Source organism: Lepisosteus platostomus, chromosome 17, assembly GCF_059453375.1.
Source record: "Lepisosteus platostomus isolate fLepPlt1 chromosome 17, fLepPlt1.hap1, whole genome shotgun sequence".
Classification (NCBI taxonomy): Eukaryota; Metazoa; Chordata; class Actinopteri; order Semionotiformes; family Lepisosteidae; genus Lepisosteus; species Lepisosteus platostomus.
The window spans coordinates 10,418,646-10,439,906 of NC_142627.1; the positions used below are offsets into that span (position 1 = coordinate 10,418,646).

Below are 21,261 nucleotides of genomic sequence, written 5' to 3' on the forward strand. Positions count from 1 at the left end.
AAAACATTCTCTTTGGAGAGTAGGATGCAGGGCAGAATGCAGGAGGATGGCTTTGTAAGCATATACACCTGTCTCAAACTGCTGAGTCATGTTTGTCACTGGTTCACAATACCTGAACCAGGTGAGAGGTGACTGATGCCTGTTGTCTCAGCCCTTTCAATATGTTTAAAAAAAGCAACAGACAACAGCTATTATAATTCCAGAACCGACTGGAACATTCAATAGTTTCACCACCACCCGTCTAGAGTTTCCTCACGTGACATGGGGCTGTGTGACTGAAGGAGGGAGCGACACCTGTATATTAAGGAGCTGCCTGCGCTCTGGAGAAGCACACAGACACCGAGATCTCTGAAATCAGACATGAACAAGCTCTCACTGGTCGCTGCAGCACTGCTGGCCCTGGTGGCCCTTCACCTGGGCACGAGCGAGGCCAAAGTCTTCCAGAAGTGCGAGCTGGCCTCCATCCTGCTTCCCGAGCTGCAGTCCAACCAGACTCAGCTCAATCACACCGAGGCTGTGGCGCTGCTCGCCAAAGGTCAGGATCGGGCGTCTTTGCAAATCTGTGGATATAGCCTTGCACACTGTGTCTGCTTTCCTGGGGGAGGGGGGGTTGTTGGGTTGTTTTTCTGTAGTTATGTCTTGTTTGGGGGTTTTTTTGTCACAGTGACAAATCTTCCTAGCTTTTATGAAAAACACCTGTGGAGAAGTGAAAGATGCAAGGTTATTTCACGGAGAAAAAAATCATTTGAAATTGATGAGAAGTTCGTGATAAATAGACATCATGTTTGAGGCAAAGACACCGCAGTCAAATCTCTCATGAACCACAGAGTCATGATCTGCGGGAGAACTGAATAATCATTTATTTAACTGGTTATTATTATTCACCTGGCTCCTATTGACCTGTTTTTCTAGGTGTCCAGCATTTGAATGCTTAAAGATATGTATATAACTAACTTTCTTGTCAGACAGTGAATCTGTAGAAGATGTCTGCTTTATATATTATTATGTATATTATTACAGATTCTTTTTCTTGTTGTCGTTTAACCCTCTACTCGCCACTGTGTTTTGCAACCCTCTTTTCTCTGTTGTTAGTGGAAACCTGTGAGTCTGCTCTCGCTTCTCTGAGCTGGGCTGTGTGCAGGATGACAGTGGCTTTCTTTTTTTCGTCTTTCTAAGAGCCATGACCCACAATGGGCAATTCACTAGTTCCGAGATTCCCAGCTGCCCTGTTTAAACGCTAGTTTGGAAAAATACACTTAGTTTGACTCTGAACAAATAGGCGCCCATAAGCAGCTGTAAGGACTCAGCACTGGGGAGATCAGAAGATGTTGAACAGGAAGAATGCAGGCTTTGTAAAACCAAATAATCCAGTTTTAGGCTTTCCTGACCGAACCTGATGCAACTGCTGGTGTGATATTGAGAATTTATAGCCTGTCCAGCTCTTGCATATAATTGCCACTGCTAACTTGTGACATTTTTAAATCTGTGCTCTTACCGATTTACTGATCGATCTAAAAATGACCGATTCGCCTCCCTCCTTTTCTCCACAGTGATTTGCCACCTGAATGAAACTACCCAGCTGAACAGTAGCGCTATCACCCCAGTGAGGCCTCAGGCTCCCCATCCTCCACCTCCACCTCCTCCTCACCGCAGAGGCAGGAGCCTCAAGAAAGGGAAGTCCCATTCCCACAGCGCCGAGGAGCAGAAGCCTGTCCCGGCCAAAGTGCTGCTCCGCCTGGGACTCTTCCAGCTCCTCAACGTGGTCGTCTGCGAAGACGGGATGAACTTGTGCAAGATGAACTGCAGCAGTAAGTTGCTCGCCCCTCTTTTCAGGTGTCAAGTGGAGGAGAGCTTAGGGGCACTGCACCCACTACCAGAGGTTCACAGGCTTTAAGCCCCCAGTGTGGTCAGCTACCATGTACGTCCATGGCGACTTGCCGTAGTTAGTTTGGAAAAGGACTGTGGGAAGACTGAAAGGACGTTTGAGTTGAGTTGTTGTTTGCACATGTTGTTAGAAAAAAAAGGCTAGTAATTGAGAGATTTTCATTGAAGGTGCAAAAAAACACTGTGTCAATGTCATCTTTATGTTGGAGGCTACTGGTGTATTCACATAGAACTGCTCAGAAAATATAAGTCATAGTAATAATAATCATTTCTTCTTTTTTTTCTCACAAGAATTGATTGATGATGATATCACTGACGACATCCAGTGTGTGAAGAAGTTGTTCATGTCTGACGAGTGAGTATTTTCAGCTAGATGTTACACCGTGTAGAAGCTCAAGGGGGATGAGTGAGTCGAACAACTGGCCCAGGATGCAGATGTTTAAGATCGATTTCACTGACTGGAATGGAGTGACTATCTTCCCTCTGCTTGCGTGATAATGATACCCTTTGCAATCCAATTTTTGAGAATTTTCTAAAGCTGTGTTTCACGGACATGGTCAAAAAAACAACTCCAAACCAAAGTTGGCATTTAAAGATGATATCCTTAAATGGAAAACTTTTATTAATGAGTTTGACAAGCTACCATTTCAATTAATTATTTTTTAACTTCTCTTAATTAAGATTGAGTTCATATTTTACTTAGAAATCTGAGGAACTATGTTACATGTACTAAACCTGTTGAGAAATTATTAATTCATTGCATTTATGTAGTATCCCAACATGTTTCACATGGGGGGGGGTCTACTTTATCCACCATTGAAGTGCAGCCCCATGCTGGAAGAAATGGCTTTACTGTTAGAATTAAGGGGGGAATAATTTATCCAGGACCCCAGGGTTAACACTTCTATTCTGATGAAAAGTGCAGCTGGATCTTGAATGTCAAGATGTCAGCTTGATGTCTCATTGAAGGCACTTCACCTCCTACAGCACACAGTCCCCAGTCACCATACTGGAGAGTTGGTCTGGACGTTCTTGTCCATAGGAAGAGTGCCACCTACTGGTCCACCAAAAGAACTAATTTCCATAGAAATCTCTCATCCAAGTACTGACCAGGCCCAACCGTGCCTAGCTTCTAACATCTGAATTACAAGATGGTAAAGCAGCTTGTTTACAACTTTTTTTAAGATTGCCCTTTGATGCAGTAATTGTTTAACTTTAAACTCATTTTTTCACTGAGTTTGGTGAGTGTGCTGTTCCTTTCCTGTATTCTCTACTGTCTTGAAATTCGGATTCATACTAAGGACAGCAAAGATTATTCATGTTCTGTATAAGCCAATAAAGATATGTATTTATATGTTTATATGTATTTATTCATAATATTTTAATTCAAATTGGTTTGATTTCTTTTTTCATTTTTCAGGAGTGGTGAAGATGACTACAGACGCCATCATAAGCACATTTTTGACTCACAGTGCTTTTCTTCAGACCTGTCTTCCTATTTGTCTGCTTGCTCACTGTGAAGTGCCAGCCTCCTAACCACAGCTTTCACCTTTCGCCTTTCACCTTTCACCTCTGCTCTGCCTTCCTAGAGAGCAGTTCTCTAACGAGCCTGTGACCAGAACAATTGCTGAGCCATGTGCAGATTAGCACCTGGGCTTGGGGGAAGTGATTTTTGCTTTCAGATTTAAGAAAACACATTTTTAAATTTGTTTTTTTTTTAATAATTTTAAAACTTTCAGTGTTGTGATGGTGGTGAAGAAAGCAACAAATGTAGAAATGTCAATATTACAACATATTCTTCCTACATCAATTGAGCAGAATCGTCATAGGAACTGTGCAGTTGTTCCTAAAGGTAAAAGCAAATAATGGCATATGGCATTCTAAGTTAGAAAGAAAAATGGAAGCAAGCAAGTTTTGTAACATAACCTAACTGGGGGGCTGGTGTTGGGACTGAATTAACTTCTACTGTGCCTTTATATATTGTATCTTATTCTGCTGGTTCAAACAGTTTCTTTTACTTTTGTCTACCACATTTATTTACTTCCTTTAATAAAGACTCAAGTTTTAAAAAAAATCCTGTGGTTTTGTTTATTTATTTTTCATGATAAGTACTAATAAGCTTCTTCGAGGCTTGAGCTCTCTCAGTTGTCAAGCGGTTTATGGTGACCCCGGAAGATTGATCAATAACTTACGGTTGTGAGCTCTCTGAATTGTAAGCAGACAGACAATGGTGCTCTAGAGGTACATCTGCACATATGATGTGACATTTGACGATTCACAAAGATGGTCCGGTTGTTGGGACTGTGCAAGGTGACACGAGATGTGAACCCTTTTCTCAAAGGGAGTTCATCTCACTTGAGATGGTAATGGTGAGGGAAGAGTCTCCCATGGGTGCTGGAGAGGATGGGATTCAGCTATGCTCTAATGTGGACCCTATAAATGTAATAGGTGTGGTGGGAAGAGCTGCAGACTCGCAGCTCTTGGGTTCTGGGTTCGATTCCAGGTTGCTGTGTGAAGCTGGCAGATTCTCCCCCTTTTCTGTGTGAGGGGATCTCTGGGTGCTGCAGTTATCTCCCTGTTCCCGAGGCCTGTTGACTGGGTTCATTTGGTCTCTCGGATTAGCCCCTGTGTGCTTGTGTGTGTCCTGCAGCGGAGTGGGGTTCTGTAAAGGCTGTCGCCTGGCCTTGTGTCCCTGTGCTTTCAGGGAAGGCTCCAGGTGGCTACTTCTCTAACCAGGAATAGGTGTCTGTAATGGATGGATGGATTTTCGGGATGTATAATTTATAACAGCTGTTTCATCCCACAGGTTGGTGGCAGTTACGTTGGCTGTCAGATATATTCCAATGAAACACTGGCTTTTCATTAAAGAATAACTTCAAGAATACAGTTTAATTTTCTCGTGGGGGGGGGAACGTTACAAATATACGAGAACAGCCTAATGCATGGCAAGTCAGGCCAATGAAGTAAAAATGGAAGGTTATACCTTCAATTGAAAAAGGTGTTTTGCACTACCATACTGTACTGCAGCTATATTGCAGCTGTTCTTATTAATGCTAGTTATTACGCTGTTAGTGTTTCAAAACGTGAAACACGGCACTCCAACAAGTGACGGAGCCTCTTTTCCGTTATCCTCTGCTTCTTTCCTGGCGTTTCTATGGTAACTAGTATGAGAAGAACCGGGGTCTGTGTGTGCTGGATGGGGGTGCCCCTGTAATCCCATTAATGCGGCCGGCGTCGCGGATTTCACCTGGTGTGGCCTATTTGTGGGCTGCCAGTCACGTGACGAGCAGCCGTTTCCTGCAGTAGTGTGGTGGTGTTTTTGCCGAGCAGCCGGTTGTCGGTCCTGCTTGATACTCGCCAAGTAAGACCTCGGTACGTCGTAAGTGAACAGGTGAGCCTATTTTTTTGTATCTTGAAGTCCGAAGCCTGACGCGGAAGTGAAGGCTTTTCCGTGAAGGCGGCAGAGAACATTGCAGCTCGTTGTAAGCTGCGTGTGACGCTTAGCTGTGCAAAAACACTTGCAAGGTTTTGTTGCTGGGAAGTTACGTTATGTGAGGAATATGGTTTTTTAAGGGCTGCGAGCTGCTGTATCTGGCGGTTCTGTCTTATTGTACAGACGTTAATGTGCAGAACAAGTGCAGGGCTGCAGAGCGCACTGTTATCTGCATAATGAAGTTACTGTTGATGGCGTGGGTTCGTGCGCCCAGGCTGTGCAAGTTGACCTACTTTTTCTAAGCTACTGCCCTTCATCCGAATGCGGCATTTTGGAAAGACAAAACAATAGCCATGCATAAACGGCAGTTTTAAAAAAATCCGAATGAGAGATTGGAAGAATAATACAATTCATATATCAAGTGTATCTTGATTTTTTTTTTATAAAAGGAGATAACATTTCATGCCAGGGTGAACTAAGTTTATTCGATTTTCGAAGAATGCTCCAAGCGAGCGGATCGGAAATCATTTCCACACTCGTAAATCGTTCCCTTCAGGTACATTGAAAATTTAAAAAAAAATGTCAGGTTCCTAGGCAGTAGAAATAAAGGGATGTGTAAGAGTCGCATTTGGATCCACGCTCTTGAGATGGCAATGTCCCTTAGCGAGGACTCCTGTTCAGTCCTGAAAGTAGAGAATAATAACAGAATAGTACCAATATTACTGCGTGGGTGTAAAAATGTTGTATAGAATCTTCAAGGGTGACTTCTGTTGCACAGCGATATTAAAATCTATCGTATGTTCAGAGCGTGTTGAGGTATCAGCGTGTGTAGCGCCGCCTCAGGCAAGGGACCGCAACTACAGCAAAACCAGGTGACCATCAGTTTCCTTGAGTTGCTCGTGTTGCTGTCTCAGTGCCCGCAGTGCGACTTGGCAGTTGTTGGAAATTGTTGCAAGTAGCAGTCCTTTTCTTGTGTGAGACAGCAACTGCCTGCAGACTGTAATTGGTCGACTTATTCTCTACAACCAAGCGTGTCCTAATGTGTAGGACTAAAAATCCTATTTTTAGCAGCCATATCACCCTGCAACTCACAACTGGCAGCCTGCTGAAGCTAAGCAGGTGTGAGTCTTGGTCTGTACCTGGATGGGAGACCTCCTGGGAAAAACTAAGGTTGCTGCTGGAAGTGGTGTTAGTGGGGCCAGCAGGGGGCGCTCACCCTGTGGTCTATGTGGGTCCTAATGCCCCAGTATAGTGACGGGGACACTGTATTATACTTCGGATGAGACATAAAACCGAGGTCCTGACTCTCTGTGGTCATTAAAAATCCCAGGGTGTTTCTCAAAAAGAGTAGGGGTGTAACCCCGGCATCCTGGCCAGATTTCCCACTGGCCCTTACCAATCATGGCCTCCTAATAATCCCAATCTATGAATTGGCTTCATTACTCTGCTCTCCTCCCCACTGATAGCTGGTGTGTGGTGAGCGTTCTGGCGCACTATGGCTGCCGTCGCATCATCCAGGTGGGGCTGCACATTGGTGGTGGAAGAGGGGAGTCCCCATTACCTGTGTAAAGCGCTTTGAGTGGAGTGTCCAGAAAAGTGCTATATAAGTGTAAGCAATTATTATTATTATCGTCCGTCAATTTGATTATAAGCATTAGTATCTGAATTTTGTACCCTGTAGGTAATGCATATAATGTAAGAGATCATAGTTATTGTAAAATGAATCATGCATAAGAAGTAAGGAATATGATTATTGTAGACTACACATCATTTATTCGACTGACACTTTCATGCAGATTTACAGAAGTTAGAATTAACCTGTTTTTTTTTACGCAATTGTACCCAATTCGATGTTGGAATCGGGAAGAAGTCAAGCTCTCAAGGGTAATGCGCCCACACCCGAGAGATGAACCTGCAGCCCCAGTGAGGAGTCCAGAACCCGAAGGTTTCCTACTGATTAAAGAAAGACATCGTTCACTAAGTGCATTTATTGTTTCAGTTTGGCTACTGGGGATAGGTTTTAATGCTTACAAACATGACGTTTTGAGATGTTTTTCAGGGAGCATATAAATAAAAATAATATGCTTAGATATTGCGCCAAACCTTCCAAATACAGCAAAGGGAAGAAATATGTGATTATTTAAAAACATACAGGTTTTTCTTGTCTGTACCTGTAAGTCTGCCAGAATGTTTGTCACAAGTGCGCGGGTTTCACAAGCATGTACAGGGTATATTGTTGTTTTCTACAAAATCGGAGAAAGTGAGGCACGCACCTGCTGGAGTAGAATGACCTGTTAGTGACGTAGCCCCGCTGTCGATCTTGAATCGCCAGGGTATGGGTATGCCCTCAGCCACTTCCTCTCCCAGAGCGCTTCCTTGAGCTCTGTGGCTGTCTGGACTGTTGGCATGGTAACGGAGCCCTCGTGCTTGTGCATCCTCATATCTGAAGTCCTTGTGTTGTGGCCTTGGGGACTTTTAACTCTTTGCTGCCTCGAGATCTACATGCCGGGGTGGGAGTCAGTTTGCACACATGCCTTGTCAAGAACTGATCATTTCCCGATCCACAGCTGCCTGCTCATGGCCCAGATGGTTCCCTGGAGACATGGGGGGTTTTTGGAGGGATTAACCTGACAGTAGTGCAGTGACCCTCACACACCAATTAAGAAAAAAAACACAACTCCCACTCCAAGGGATTTAGCAAACCGCGCTGTTTAAATGTTGCGGTCAGGAGGAGGAGATCACTGTCTGAATAAATTAAGCCCTGCCATGAAATTTCTGCCCTTGCAGATAGATGATTGTTTTCCCCAGAAAGAAGTTTATTTCATATGTCGTGTTCTTCAGGCTGGATGTATTTTTATAACGCTACACTTGTTTGAGTTGCGCCTGTCAGGGCTCAGTAAGTCTGAACTCAGACTGTGTCTGGTTTCGCAGGGCTGCAGATTGCCTGTGCCTCCTCAGCTCATGGCTCGGATCACGTTTGAGGACCTGGCGGAGCTGGAGGACGAGCAGCTGGACAATGACGTCCCGGAGGACAACTCTGAGCCAATGGACGAGGAGGAGGAGGAGAGGCTGTTGGCCCATTGGCAGGCTGTAGCCAGCACACACCAAGTGTCCGTCCCCCAAGGTAGCAGGCAGGGTCACCTTGCTATGACAGGGCAAAGTAAAACAGTTGCTGGACAGTAATGTAAAGGAGAAGAGCACTGCGGTTCCTGGTTATATGCTAAGCACAGCTACCCTTCATGCCTGTGATTAAGATTGCCGAAGGCTGCTGTAATGCCACAAAATAAAGCATGCGTGCATTAGTAGTGACATCTGTGTAGCATAGAATCACGGGTAGTCATTTTACACTAATGCAGCTTGCTTGATGACAACTGGAAAGGAGGTGCCCTTACTCCCATGGCTGCATTACTGAGTCATCTGAATCCTGACTCAATAATAATCCTTAATCCTCTAGTGGGCTTTGTAGTGTTCCTTTAAAAAAAAATGTCTTCTGTTTTCATTTTCTGCTTCGGATGGAGTAACTGCCATGTGGAATCGTGTTGATCAGCTCTTTACTTTAAACGGTACTGCGGGATTGTACTAGATACAGAAAAGAACAGTTACAAATGAGAGGTAGCTAATTTGGCCCATATAGCCCGCTAAATTAACCAAGGATCTCATCCAGTCCTTTTTAAAAAAGGATAGGGTATCAGCTTCATATTCATCTCAATGTGACTAGTGCATTCTTCAATTTTTATTTAAATTTTCGGCTTTTATATATATATATAATAATAATAATTATAATAATAATTACTTACACTTATATAGCGCTTTTCTGGACACTCCACTCAAAGCGCTTTACAGGTAATGGGGACTCCCCTCCGCCACCACCAATGTGCAGCATCCACCTGGATGATGCGACGGCAGCCATAGTGCGCCAGAACGCTCACCACACATCAGCTATCAGTGGGGAGGAGAGCAGAGTAATGAAGCCAATTCACAGAGGGGGATTGTTAGGAGGCCATGATTGATAACAGCCGATGGGGAAATTTGGCCAGGATGCCGGGGTTACACCCCTACTCTTTTCGAGAAACGCCCTGGGATTTTTAATGACCACAGAGAGTCAGGACCTCGGTTTTACGTCTCATCCGAAGGACGGCGCCTGTTTACAGTATAGTGTCCCCGTCACTACACTGGGGCATTAGGACCCACATGAGCCGCAGGGTGAGCGCCCCCTGCTGGCCCCCCTAACGCCTCTTCCAGCAGCAACCTTAGTTTTTCCCAGGAGGTCTCCCATCCAGGTACTGACCAGGCTCACACCTGCTTAGCTTCAGTGGGTTGCCAGTTGTGAGTTGCAGGGTGATATGGCTGATGGAAAAAAGAAACGCAACATTTTCTGGAATGAGAATACTTTAGTTATAGCTTATTTACTTTCACAAAAAGTTGTCAATTTGTTTTTAGCCCTCTGACCAGCAATACAGCTTGTGCAGTGAGGCATTGCAACTTGCCAATCACACGAAAGTTCATTAGGTATACTTTTACTCAATGAGGTCCAGGTGGAAAAATGCCTGATCAGGTCACCTTTAAAAAGGCCTTAATTCAAAACCTAGGTCACTGCAAGAAAAAGGCCACACTTTTCTTTGCATTCCATAATGCCTTGAATGTCACCAGAAGCAAGGGAGAGGGCCATTCGCATGCTGCGGGCAGGCATATCATGTGCCAGCGTTGCCAAACACTATGGAGTGAGCCGTTCCACTGTGTCCCGACTGCAGAGAAGGTTTCAGCAGACCAGCAGGACGGATGACCGTCCAAGATCCGGTCACCCTTGGATGACCACACCAGAGCAGGACCGACACATCAGACCGATCCATCTGAGAGATCGTTTCAGATCTGCCACCCATACTGCTGCTGAAACTGCCAGCAGACACAATGCCCATATCAGTGACGGACATTGAGGCTCCATGCTGCTGGTCTTAGAGCAAGGCGGCCTGTCAGAGGCCCTCTGCTCACACCTCCTAGACGTCACACCCAACTGGCTTGGGCCAGACAGAGGCTGCGATGGACTCGTCGGCAGTGGCATCAGGTCCTCTTCATGGATGAGTCACTCTTCAGCCTGTTCCACGCAGCTGGGAGGGTCAGAGTGTGGAGGAGGTGGTGTTGCGTTTCCTTTTTCCATCAGTATATATCCTAACATTGTGTTTGCCTTTTTTATCGTTTGCCATGTTGTCTACAAGTCATAAATGATGCGTCAACATAGACACTTTTTTTCAGACGTAGCCTCTTCAAGCTCAGCATTTCCCATTTTGTTATTTTAGGCAGCACTGTGATCTGAATCTATTATGGGATGTTCTTTTTTAAAACAGAAATGTCTGGTCCGATTCAGCTGATGACGAGACAGAGCCAAGTCCGAGAGCAGGTGCCATATGTCACAGTATCTCGGCATGAAAAGGTACCTGATTTCTGATGCTCGGCTTAGGAATCGAGAAGAATATTTCTTTAACGCATATATTTCAGATGACCATACCTTTCTTGGAGCAATTTATAAAAGGTCGGGAATGCAATCAAGGATTTAGAAGAAATCTTGGCACATAAATTGTGTCGTAAGGCAGTGGCAGGTGGGGTGATGCAGAGCAGGGTGTTGAGAGGGCTTGTGGCTCCACTGTTGCAGCTGGATGAGACTGTGTACGAGGAGAGAGTGTATCCAGCTGGGAAATGGGCCTGTGTCACCAAGGGGGAGGACCTGTACGAGCAGAGCATTTCTATGGCCTTCATGAAACTGATGCGCTACATCTGCAAGGAAAACTCTACAGGTAAGTCAGCACTTTACTCTCCTGCTTACAGAGCTGCAGATTTTAAAGAGGCTTTTGCCTGACTATACATCCAGGATCTTTAACTGCTTGTAGGTTTTTGTAATTAAAATTTGGCCTTTAAGAGACTTTATGCCTCCTAAAAGACTCAGCCAGTAAAGACGCTTGCCCAAGCGCAGGGTGAGCTCTGTGGTCCTGGGCTCGAGCCTGCCTGGGTCATGTCACTAGCAGACTGTGACTGAGATTCCCCAGGCAGCAGCACACACATGGCTGAGCGTAGGTCAGGGTGGGATGAGTCAGCCAGGGTGTCTTTAAAGTGGGGGAAACAACCCCACTCTCTGTCCCTTTCATCTTCCAGGCCGTTACTTAGGGATGACCGTGCCGGTTGTGAATAAGATCCAGATCTTGGAGGATGGGACAGGCTTTGTTAGAGAGATCCTGACAGCTTATTACCTACCCGCTGAGTTCCAGGACAACCCACCGGATCCGACAGACCCCGAAATTGTCATCATCCAGAGAGGGCCTCTCAGAGTCATCACCAGGTGGGGAATGTTTTCCTCTGGTTTATAAGCACAATGGCACCTGCAGTGCACTGGTGTCAGTGCCAAACCTTTATTCATTAGTCAGGGATCACAGCAGGTTAAGGCGTGCCTTGTTTCCTGAATTTGAGCGTCTGATTTCTGGTGTTATATAATTATTGTTATAAAAAATAAAATATATATTGAGTATCAAAAGAAGCTTATTACAAATGCACATTTGTGTAAGAATGTAACAAATTTGCCAGCAGGAAAATCACCCTGATAGAAGGTGCACTGACCTTTTACTGAACTGATACTGTAGGTAAATTTATTATACTGATCAACATTTGTCATCATCAGGGGGTTTGCAGTAAAACCCCATGGGCCTGTAGCACGTGTGGCAGTGTTGAAAGCAGTCCAAGCCGTAGAGCAGTGAGGCATGCTGTGACCAGCTTGCAGACACTGTCTCGTGGAGTTTTTTCCAATTCTTCTTGTGGAACTTGTCCTAGATGATGCGTGTCATCTTGGCACATCCTATAAATTTGCAATAGGGGATGGGATATGGACCCGCGATATTTGGTTTGAAATTACTGGTTTCCAAACACCCCAGTAACCGTTTGCTGACAGCTCAGTCCTCGACACAATTATCTTTTTGATTTTTTTTTTCACCAGGCTTGACATCAGATGGGTTAAATTGCCTCATCACCTCTGTCCTATCAGTTCTCATTAAGAAGGTGTTTTAGTGCAGGTGCCACAAAGTCACTTGAGTGCTATGATTAGTCATGACTGATCAACTCAGAAAAACAAGGCTTAAAACTATTTAATGAATATCCAAAATCTGAAAGCTTTATTTTTCTAAAACATATGCATAATTTAGAAATGTTTCTTTTGATGCTCAGTATAGTTCCCAGCAGACACTCAAATCCTATAAAAATACAGTAAATCATTATTTGACAACTCAGTCCAGCTTTCAACATTTTCTGATGGCCACAGGCTGAGGTGGTGAAAGTGTGTTGTACGTTTTTTTCAAACAATATTTTGTCATCAAACAAGATAGGGTAATGTGTACTGTAGAGCACTGTACTGCAATACCGCTCTTTAAACATGTATGTAGTTCGTCTTTTTAATATTCTGTTATTTATGACCTTTTTATACAGGATAGAAATAAAAAAAAAACCTTTAAAAAACAGATGCGCAACACCCAACAACACAATTGTTGTAAAAGAATGTGTGGAAATAAGCTTGATGAAAACTTTGATGAAGTTATCTGTAATTTCTTGAAATTCGGCAAGCCTTTCTCCCCTGGAGGAGACCGGGCTGCTGTAGTTTCTCACAGTAAGTGGGACTGTGGGTGTTGCAGTTGGAATGACCCTACAGTATGTGACCCCTCACAATCTCCACCTGTGCTGTTACTCTCTTATTCAGCCAAGACTCCCTCACCTGGCTTCTCTAACATGACAAAGTCGTGAATGACACACGAGCTCCTTCATTAGGGGAAGGCAAACGGGACTGGACTGATTGGAGTGATTTTGGAATTTACATGCACTGGTGGGGGGGGGGTTATTTAATTGGAAGATTTTTAATTGGAGGAGGGGGAGGGGGGTTATGCACCTTGAATTCTTTCATGCCGGAGGTAGGTCATTGTAGCATCCCAACCTGGCCCTTCAGCAAAACATTTAATGTGCTTCCAGGTGTGAGATACTGTAGCTTATGGTGAAAGGAATACCAGCAGCATACCACTGACTTCAGTAGCCTAACTGTAGAGCTGAATCCTCAGGTGCATATGAATAGGAGAACAAGCCTGAACCAGGATTGGCTTGTCTTTGACCTTCCAGGGTGTTCCTCGGGACGACCACAGAGGAGACCATCACAAGGCAGATCAGCCTGCTGTGGGAGCTGCTGGGGTCCACAGACGACTTCCACAGAGACATGTACATGGTGGCAGTGTATGAGAACCCAGGAGTGGCCTGCCGCAGGAACGAGATCTGGTTCATCCGCCGCGACCCCTAGAGCCAAAGGTTAGCGTGTCCAGGATCTCGCCAGAATCCCCCGCCCCTCCACAGGACTGAGCAACCTTCATTTTATATAGCGCCTTTCACGGCACATCGTCTCAAGGCACTGTACGACAAAACAATTCAACAGAAAAAACGGGTATTCACGAATCAAGGCAGTCGCTTTTCCGGGACGGGAAGCCGGAGTGTAACTGTGAGTTTTAAAAGAGGATTTGAAAGGGGTGATGGGTGCAAAATCTGATTACGCCATGCGAAACTTTGTTCACCTGATTCTGGATTACCTGCCTGCACAGATGGTCAGAAACCTCAAGAGTGACCCTGATTTCTTTCTCCCTCTGTGGCTCGGTTTTCCTTACAATCCTGGTAGTCCGGAGGTTCGGTATGCCCTGAGAGTGAAGAGATAATGGGAAGGTATGTGTAATGCCTTCTCTCCTCTTGGTTATATCCCGTTCAGTCTCTGTAACGGCCTGCGCGTTAAGAGGGGCTGACTCTGGGGAGTACAGTGAGCTGCAAAGGTAGTGAAATATGAGGGGATGGGTGATATCTGTGGCCTAATTCAAATGTAGCACCACACAAAGGCAGGTGAGCAGTTAGACCTGTTCAGCAGGCATTCTGCACACCTGTAGAAGCAGGTGATAGGACAGAGGATTCAGCCTCCTGGTTGATCTGAACCAGTATTTCACACTGGTCCTGAAGTGGTACCAGTGTTTTGCACTGCAAGTGGAAAGGCTTGTAGCTGTTTGTCACAGGAGACATAAATCGCGTTTCCAGATTGAAGTACTTTTTTCCTCTTCCTCTTTGCTTTTGGTTAAGGATGATGGCATGCATATAAATCACTTCTTCTTGTTGTTTGGCTTTATAGCATACACCGTGCCTTGCTGCTTGCTGAAAATCCTAAAAAAAAACTTTAACAAAGTTTTTGTTTTAGAAGCAGTTTTACATTTAAATTACTTTTTGAATGATTCATAGAAAGGGTAGTTCTTGTTCTCCAGATTATTTTGAGTCATGTATCAATGGATAAATGACACATGATTATCATTAATCATATATCCTATTAAACCAGTCTCGGCCTGGAGTAATACAGCAATAACATGGACTGTAAAAACAAGATTTATAAATCATTCCTCCCTCAAGGCATTGATATTGAGCAAATATTCAGTGTCGGTGAGCCCAGTGTATGTGCATTGAATGTTGAGGTTTGTGCTGAATAAATTACATATACTGTACAGTATAAAACCGCACTAGACAATACAAATTCTAATCACTTAGTGGAATCCATATTTTTTAATGAGGAGAAAGTTTTGTTAAACGTTGCGAATTACAAATATTTTTGTCAAATAAGTGTGATTGATTGGAGCCTTGTTTTTTTTTCTGTAAAGAGAATTGATTCATCTAAAAGATACTTTCAGACAACTGTTGGGACTTTCAAAGATACTTTTTGATAATGGTGTTTTTTTAAACTGAAAGCACTACAGTACTGCACAATTAAGTGGTTCTTTCAAATGAATTAATTTTAAAAAAGTTACTATTTTGAAATGGTTTTTCAGTTGTGAAACATTTTGTCATAAAAGTGTATCTGTAGAAGCATTTCAACACACCACTATAGGACAAAAGCAATGACATTTGATTCTGTGTTGCAGTCTTGAAAGGTTGTCCAGTAGCACCTATTTTAAAACTGATTATTTCCAGCAGTTCGCAAAACAAAAACATGTTTTCAGCAACAAAAACATTCAGCAACATAAACATTTTGTGTAACATTCTTGGTGAATGAAAGGGATTGCGAATTTGATTAGGAAACATTACTTTGAAAACAAAATGATTATTCTTGTGGGGGGGGGAATTTATGATAAAGAAAAGAAGTCTGAGAGGGGATCAGTTGATGTAGAGCCGATTAAATGTACTATAGATGACTTGAATGGAGAGACAATCGTGTTTACCTTGGGTAATACTTTATCTTTAGAGTAACCATTGATTTGACATATGTTTGTTGTTTTTAATGTTGACAGTTTTATAAGTTACTTTACCTTTTTCAATTTGTAGATTTTGTATAATGTATCCTATGCACCTTTGTCTGCTTCAGCAAAACATGGAAACATTTGGTCCAATTACTTTTTAGTGAGTTGCAATATGTTTCTAAATGCCTTTCCTTTCCTTGAAACCTGTTCAAAATCTTCTGCAACCTTTTTCTTACTGTTGCAATTGTACAAGAAGACAATGTTCCAATAAGTGAGATTCCTCATCTGGTTTTATTGCATGCAGTTGTGACAAAGTGAGCATTAGTTAAGCCACACATTTTGTGAAACTTTGCTTTTTTTGTATCAGTGCATACTGTATTGTTACATTACAGGGATTTGTATGGAGTTTATCGTGAGGTGTCCTATATTTGTTGCAATAAAGTGTTATTTCAGTCTATTGTTTATTAATCATTAATTCCCAAAGAGGTCGGTCAATTAATATATATATATAATATCCCAGATCAGTAAATTGATTTTGGTAATCCCTGCACAAAGTGGGTTCACAATTTGGCAATTTCATTAATTTATGACTGTTCATTACACAAGATATTAGAATCGGAATAAAATTTAACAAGGAGGTCATTTCTAATATTTGAGACTGTTGTATTAACAAAAACATTAATCCTGCAACTAGCTATGTAGAGTTTAAGAATTTTAAGATTCTTAAATTACTCGGATCATCCCCCAATTCACAGATCTGCAGAAGAGTTAAATCAGTTTTTATTTTGAAGTGACATTGGTTCAGACACAATGACTTTTCTTGTTTATTAATATAGAAGGCACTGGGTTAGTGAGTAAAATAAGAGTTATTGATATGAAATGCTCCATGTTTTAATTATAACACTGAAAAATAAACTGGTCGCCTTTCCTTCATTTGTGGCCGAGAACCAAAGGTTCACTATGCTGCAGTGAATCAAGACCGCCACCTGGTGGCCATCTTGCGCATGACAGCAGTTCGTGTGCTGTCATTTTGGCAATAGGTGTGTAATCTACTGCAGCCGTTTGCAGTAGTGTTGTGACAAACGTGCAAGCAGGTGGGTGATACAGCTCTTTTTAGCTTTAAACCTAATTCCAGAGCCCAAACACAATTCAGAACATACTTAAGTGGCAATCGGACCAGATTAACTCTGCAGAACCCGTACAGATAAAAAAACCCGTTCACAACCATTCTGATCATATGACTCTGTAAGTCCTGAATTTAATAACGGATCTTAATTAAACTCTAAGATGCAGAAGGTCTTTTTAGGATCCCGTGCGTAAGTGTTCCCTACTGGATGGGTTTCTCGGGAGACTGAATAACCATTGTTTATTCACTCAGCTGAATTAGTAAAAACCTTTTTAAGGTGTCTCGGTGAAGTCGGCATGAAAATGTGCTTTTTCCTTTCGGTTTGGCAAGGAGCAAAATGAATATTTGAATGCAGGTGAGTTCCTGAACATCCGCACATTCCGGTTTTTTATTTCTTTTACTTCGATTACCTAAATTAATCGATACCGAAAGTATCGAGGTACTGTAGGAGGCTTTCCACAGCACATAAGCAATTTTAGACAAAAATACAGTACGTCCACAAAATTAGTCATAACTTCTAGCACAATTCCTAATAAATGGACCAGCAATGTTATTGGTGCACATACTCGTTCCATTCGCCGAGCCTGTAACTGTAAGTGCCTGTAACAGACACGTCATACAGGACAGTCTCAAGTCATCTGAGGACAGGCACGTACAGTACATGGTCTATAATTACTGCGTGCAAATGGGATCTTCTCCCGATATTGCTGTACTGACATCATGGTATCATAAAACCCAGAAGCAAAATGAAAGTGTTTTAGAAAACCTGAATCACTATGTGATACACTGCCTTGGCCTCCACTGTATATAATTCTGGTTCATACTGGCAGTAGAAGTAGATGTTATTCGGGAATTCTGCTCTGTGATATATGCTATGTTTTTAAACGCTCCTCTTTTCCTCAGGCAGTAATTACTTGGCGAAGTTCGCTTCAAGAGCTGTTATTTTCTCGTTAGCAAAACGCAACATTAGTAGGAGCACGGGAGGGCTGTGTAAACATTTTTCTAAATAATTATTGCTTGTCTAAGTTATGGTTCGGATTGCAAAAGAAAAAAATTAAATGTTCATTTTGACAAAATCCCTCTTTTGCCTTTTAATATGAATCTAATGTAGTCATTTACGTTCAGGTTCAAATGGAAATTCGTCTTTCAAGTGCGTGAGACCTAATTTTACCGAGTTGAAACTGAATGCTTGTCTTTTAAACTTGTCCATTGTCTTACAGTTAGAGCTTCGGTTTATTTTTCACCAGAATGAAAGTGCATGTGTCTCAGCAGCATGGGGAACGTATTTCTCTGTTAAAGACTTGCAGAAATGTCCACTCCATCAATTTCACATTGTAGATATTCCTACTGGAGATTTGCACATTGATTCACAGTTTTCCCAATAATAAGTCCAGTACATCTCAAACTCTGAACACTTATTCGCCTCCAACAAGAGACGAGCAGTTGAGCCCATTTCGGTTTTTAGCAGCTGCAGCTGATGCTGGATAAGATCAGACTAGTTTGCCTTATTTCGTTGAACTCGGCGAAGACGGAGCAGGGGTATTAAAACACTACACGCTGTTTCTGCCTTGTGCAGTGTGCAAGGGTCTTCCGCTCACACGCCCTGACACGACTCCGGGCGATTTCGGACTTTTGATCCTGAGCTTTTCGTTTTTGGGGGGGGGCAGTTTCGAGCCGAAGGGGGGGGGGGAGAAAAGTAAGTTGACAAGAGTTGCAACTAAGGACAGAGCGGCGCTGTGAGACAAGCAAAGCGCGTCGGTGGACTGCATGGGGCGCGCGTGAGTGTGCGCGCGCACCCTTCCTTTCTCCTTTTCTTTAAAAACAAAAATCATTCCGCTCACCTATACCGCCAGGAGGCCGCAGCACTGGTCCCCTCTCCTCCCACTCCCGTCTGAGCTCCTTGCCATTGGGTTGGCCTGTCCCGGAGACCGGAAGCGGCTGCGGCACGGGAGCGAGTGCGCGAGGGAGGGAGGGGGAGTGCGCGAGCGCTCGGTGTGTGAAACTCGTGCGGTGGGTTGTGGGACTGAACTAGTCGGCAGGCTGGGTTTCTCGGGAAACGGGTCTCACGCAGAGCAGGAGGAGGAAGGAGCCGGACCGCACTTTGGAGCTGTAATATCGTCACCATTCAGAACGTTTTTAAAAATAAAAGTACACAGGAGACCCTTGCTCGGGAATGGAGGAGGCTGCCTTTCTCGCCCAGTGAACCTGCGTGACCTCTGATCCGGACTGCTAGGGGAAACGGGCTCCTGCCCCCCGACAGAAAGGGGGTAGTTTCATAAGCGGTTTTTAAAGGACTCGGCTCGGGGCACTCGGGGGTGGGTTTTTCCTCGCTCGCTCACTTCCACCGGCTTTTCGTGCCGTCATTCTCCTTTTTTGTGTGTGTGTGTGTGGTAGTATTACACAAACACGAAGACCCGTTCATTCTGGTATCCCCGGTGTCTCGCACGCGTCTCGTCGCCGGCGGCTGCGCCCCCCAGTGCGACCATGGAGGCACCGGCGGCGGACAGCTGCCGCCCCTCGGCCCCTCGCCCCCGCCTGCCCCGGGTACGGCTCCCGGCCGGAGCGGCTGCGGCGCTCGCCATCGGCATACTCTGCGCCAAAGGTATGAGGCTCTGCTTTAATTTAAGACTTACCTGACTAACCTGTGCATGCGGTTTTCTTCTCTAACATCCACATCATGGTCGTCTTTTTTTTTGGTGGTGGTGGGGAACTTACTTCGAGCTGCAGCAACAACAACAACAAAAAAAAAAAGTCCGAAACGCGAGTCTCCGCAATTGAGAGTCGCCGTTTTATAGGACGAACGAGATACTCTCCAAAATCCCTCTCTGGGGGAATTTCAGATGTGTTTCATTAGGGCAGAAGAAAGCAGGCGGACGGTGGCTTTTTCTCGGTGCACTTCGTGAGCTTTTTCAAGCCCGGAGTGTGTGTGTGTGTTTCAACGTGGAAAGAAAACTTTCCAAAAGTCGGCGAGCCGTCCTACGCCCGGGGTCTCCAACAAAAGACTTATTCTTCGCTCGTTTTTGGTTTAAGCGAATACAGAGAGACTTTTAGCTAAAAATAAAGTCAACAAAAGCAGGTTTCTATGTCCGCACGCATGTTTACACAGCCAAACGCGGGTCGGGCGACAGGAGTACGGCGCGGAAAGCTTGCGAAGGTTACTTTTCTTTCAAAAAGAAACATTTGGGCTCTGCGAGGGTATTGTTTCCTCCGGTCTCGACTCACCTTGGAAAAGCCCACAGATACGCGGCGGTGAAAAGCGGAGTAGAAAGTGGCGAGGACTTGGTTAGAACATGGAAAGTTCATGGTGAAAAGCCAGAAAAGTTGGGTAGTGGCATCGTGTACGCACGGAAAAAAAAATACAAAAGTGCCTTTCCAAACGTGCAGGGTAAAATAGCTCATATAAAGGCGATCCCATTAAAATCGAGCATATGACGAATCTGGATGATTTGCTAGCCGCAGCATTTCTTATTATGCAATAAAACGGCACTTCTTAAAAAAAAAATCAGAAAACGCGGTAGCTCTTTTAATATGAATCGTGCTTTTCCCCACGCCCGGTTATGATGTTTCTGAGGAGTTTTACGGTCTACCTGTCTAGCGTCCAGCGAGCGAACACGAGACGATCCACTTCAAAGCTGAGGTCAGGGGTTAGTGATGTGACGGGACCGGGGAGAGAGAGGGAGGCCGAGAAACCCGTTTTATTTATTGCTTTTGTAACTTTATAAAATGATGAATTCGCCCATTAAGGCGATACAGTGCGCACAAGTTACTTTTTTCCCCCCCCGAAGACCTCTAGTGTTTTATGACTGGAGGAGAGCACATCAAAGCTTCCCTTGACCGTGGGCACCCGTGAAGACCCCCTGTGCTGAAATGTGCTGGTGGGAGCTTTGTTTTAATTAGCAAGCTGATTTATCCTTCGCAAGCTTTTGTGGCATATGGGTACAGTCTACGCAGGACATGTGAAAATGATCCCTAAATCTGTGGGCTGAGACAGCTCTCCTACAGAGGATCACAGCCAGCTCCGGGGTGGAGCGGCGCTTCAGCAGTTGAGGCCGAGCACAGCGTCTAGTGAGCCGCAGCGCCAGGTTTAAAATGCCGGTGCTTTGGATGTGGTTCCAGATTCGTACGGGCTCCTTCTGCACTCGCCCTCCGAATTAACTGAATTTCCGATGGTGTGTCGTGTCGCCCACGACGTCTTGGCCTTTCGGATTCGGATCGGTCCATTCGAAGACCCGGAGTAGCATGATCAGTTGAACAAATTAAAACAAAAGGCTGGAGCAACAGGGTTGGGGTGAGGGTGGGGGGGGGCACTGACACATCCACACCTCAAGCTTTCTCCTATTTCTGCCTCCCCTCCCGGTCTGGAGGGAGTTGTGGAGCTCCTCCGCTCTGCGTGAACTTGGGGGATGTTGGGAGTTCTCAAGCACAAGAGAGAGGATGGCTGCTGGGGGCAGGATAGGAAATTGCAACTCATTTGCAAATGAGGGGAAAAGATAAAAGAGCTGAGGCCTGAGACTTCACATATCCCCCCCCCGATCTCCACACTTCAG

The 21,261-nt window shown here is 44.4% G+C and overlaps 3 protein-coding genes and 1 long non-coding RNA gene across 5 annotated transcripts in view; 3 read left to right on the plus strand and 1 right to left on the minus strand.

The window, feature by feature from the left end:
* Positions 1–227: 227 nt before the first annotated feature.
* LOC148646106 (uncharacterized) lies at positions 228–3,958 on the plus strand. The gene is made up of 4 exons (XM_088610012.1): positions 228–535; positions 1,551–1,808; positions 2,176–2,239; positions 3,305–3,958. The coding sequence occupies exons 1-4, from the start codon at positions 361–363 to the stop codon at positions 3,402–3,404; spliced, it is 597 nt and encodes a 198-aa protein (XP_088466138.1). The 5' UTR covers positions 228–360; the 3' UTR covers positions 3,405–3,958.
* A 1,113-nt stretch (positions 3,959–5,071) lies between these two features.
* On the plus strand, positions 5,072–16,043 carry soul4 (heme-binding protein soul4). The gene is made up of 6 exons (XM_088610671.1): positions 5,072–5,275; positions 8,249–8,441; positions 10,660–10,745; positions 10,965–11,106; positions 11,462–11,645; positions 13,457–16,043. Exons 2-6 carry the CDS (start codon positions 8,279–8,281, stop codon positions 13,629–13,631), a joined length of 750 nt encoding a protein of 249 aa, XP_088466797.1. The 5' UTR covers positions 5,072–5,275; positions 8,249–8,278; the 3' UTR covers positions 13,632–16,043.
* Positions 12,441–20,346, minus strand: LOC148646108 (uncharacterized). Of its 2 annotated transcripts, none has more exons than XR_015928004.1 (2): positions 19,348–20,346; positions 12,441–14,019 (listed from the first exon to the last, which is right to left on the minus strand). It is a non-coding gene; the product is annotated as an uncharacterized LOC148646108 (long non-coding RNA). The 2 variants fall into 2 exon arrangements; XR_015928003.1 differs by lacking the exon at positions 19,348–20,346 and adding an exon at positions 18,556–18,641.
* Positions 18,666–21,261, plus strand: part of ptk7b (protein tyrosine kinase 7b) — an 85,339-nt gene continuing 82,743 nt past the window's right edge. The window contains exon 1 of the mRNA XM_088610670.1: positions 18,666–19,316. Coding sequence (XP_088466796.1) covers positions 19,199–19,316 — 118 coding nt within the window. The 5' untranslated portion in view covers positions 18,666–19,198. The remainder of the gene's footprint in view (positions 19,317–21,261) is intronic.

What these genes read in the sequence shown, in the direction of transcription:
- soul4 (XM_088610671.1), top strand. Translation starts at nt 8,279, where the DNA reads ATGGCTCGGATCACGTTTGAGGACCTGGCGGAGCTGGAGGACGAGCAG. An exon ending in CAGTATCTCGGCATGAAAAG is followed by an intron (nt 10,746 to 10,964) that starts GTACCTGATTTC and finishes CCACTGTTGCAG; the next exon opens with CTGGATGAGACTGTGTACGA. An exon ending in CCTCTCAGAGTCATCACCAG is followed by an intron (nt 11,646 to 13,456) that starts GTGGGGAATGTT and finishes TTGACCTTCCAG; the next exon opens with GGTGTTCCTCGGGACGACCA.
- LOC148646106 (XM_088610012.1), top strand. Translation starts at nt 361, where the DNA reads ATGAACAAGCTCTCACTGGTCGCTGCAGCACTGCTGGCCCTGGTGGCC. An exon ending in TGTGGCGCTGCTCGCCAAAG is followed by an intron (nt 536 to 1,550) that starts GTCAGGATCGGG and finishes TTTTCTCCACAG; the next exon opens with TGATTTGCCACCTGAATGAA. An exon ending in GTGCAAGATGAACTGCAGCA is followed by an intron (nt 1,809 to 2,175) that starts GTAAGTTGCTCG and finishes TTTTCTCACAAG; the next exon opens with AATTGATTGATGATGATATC.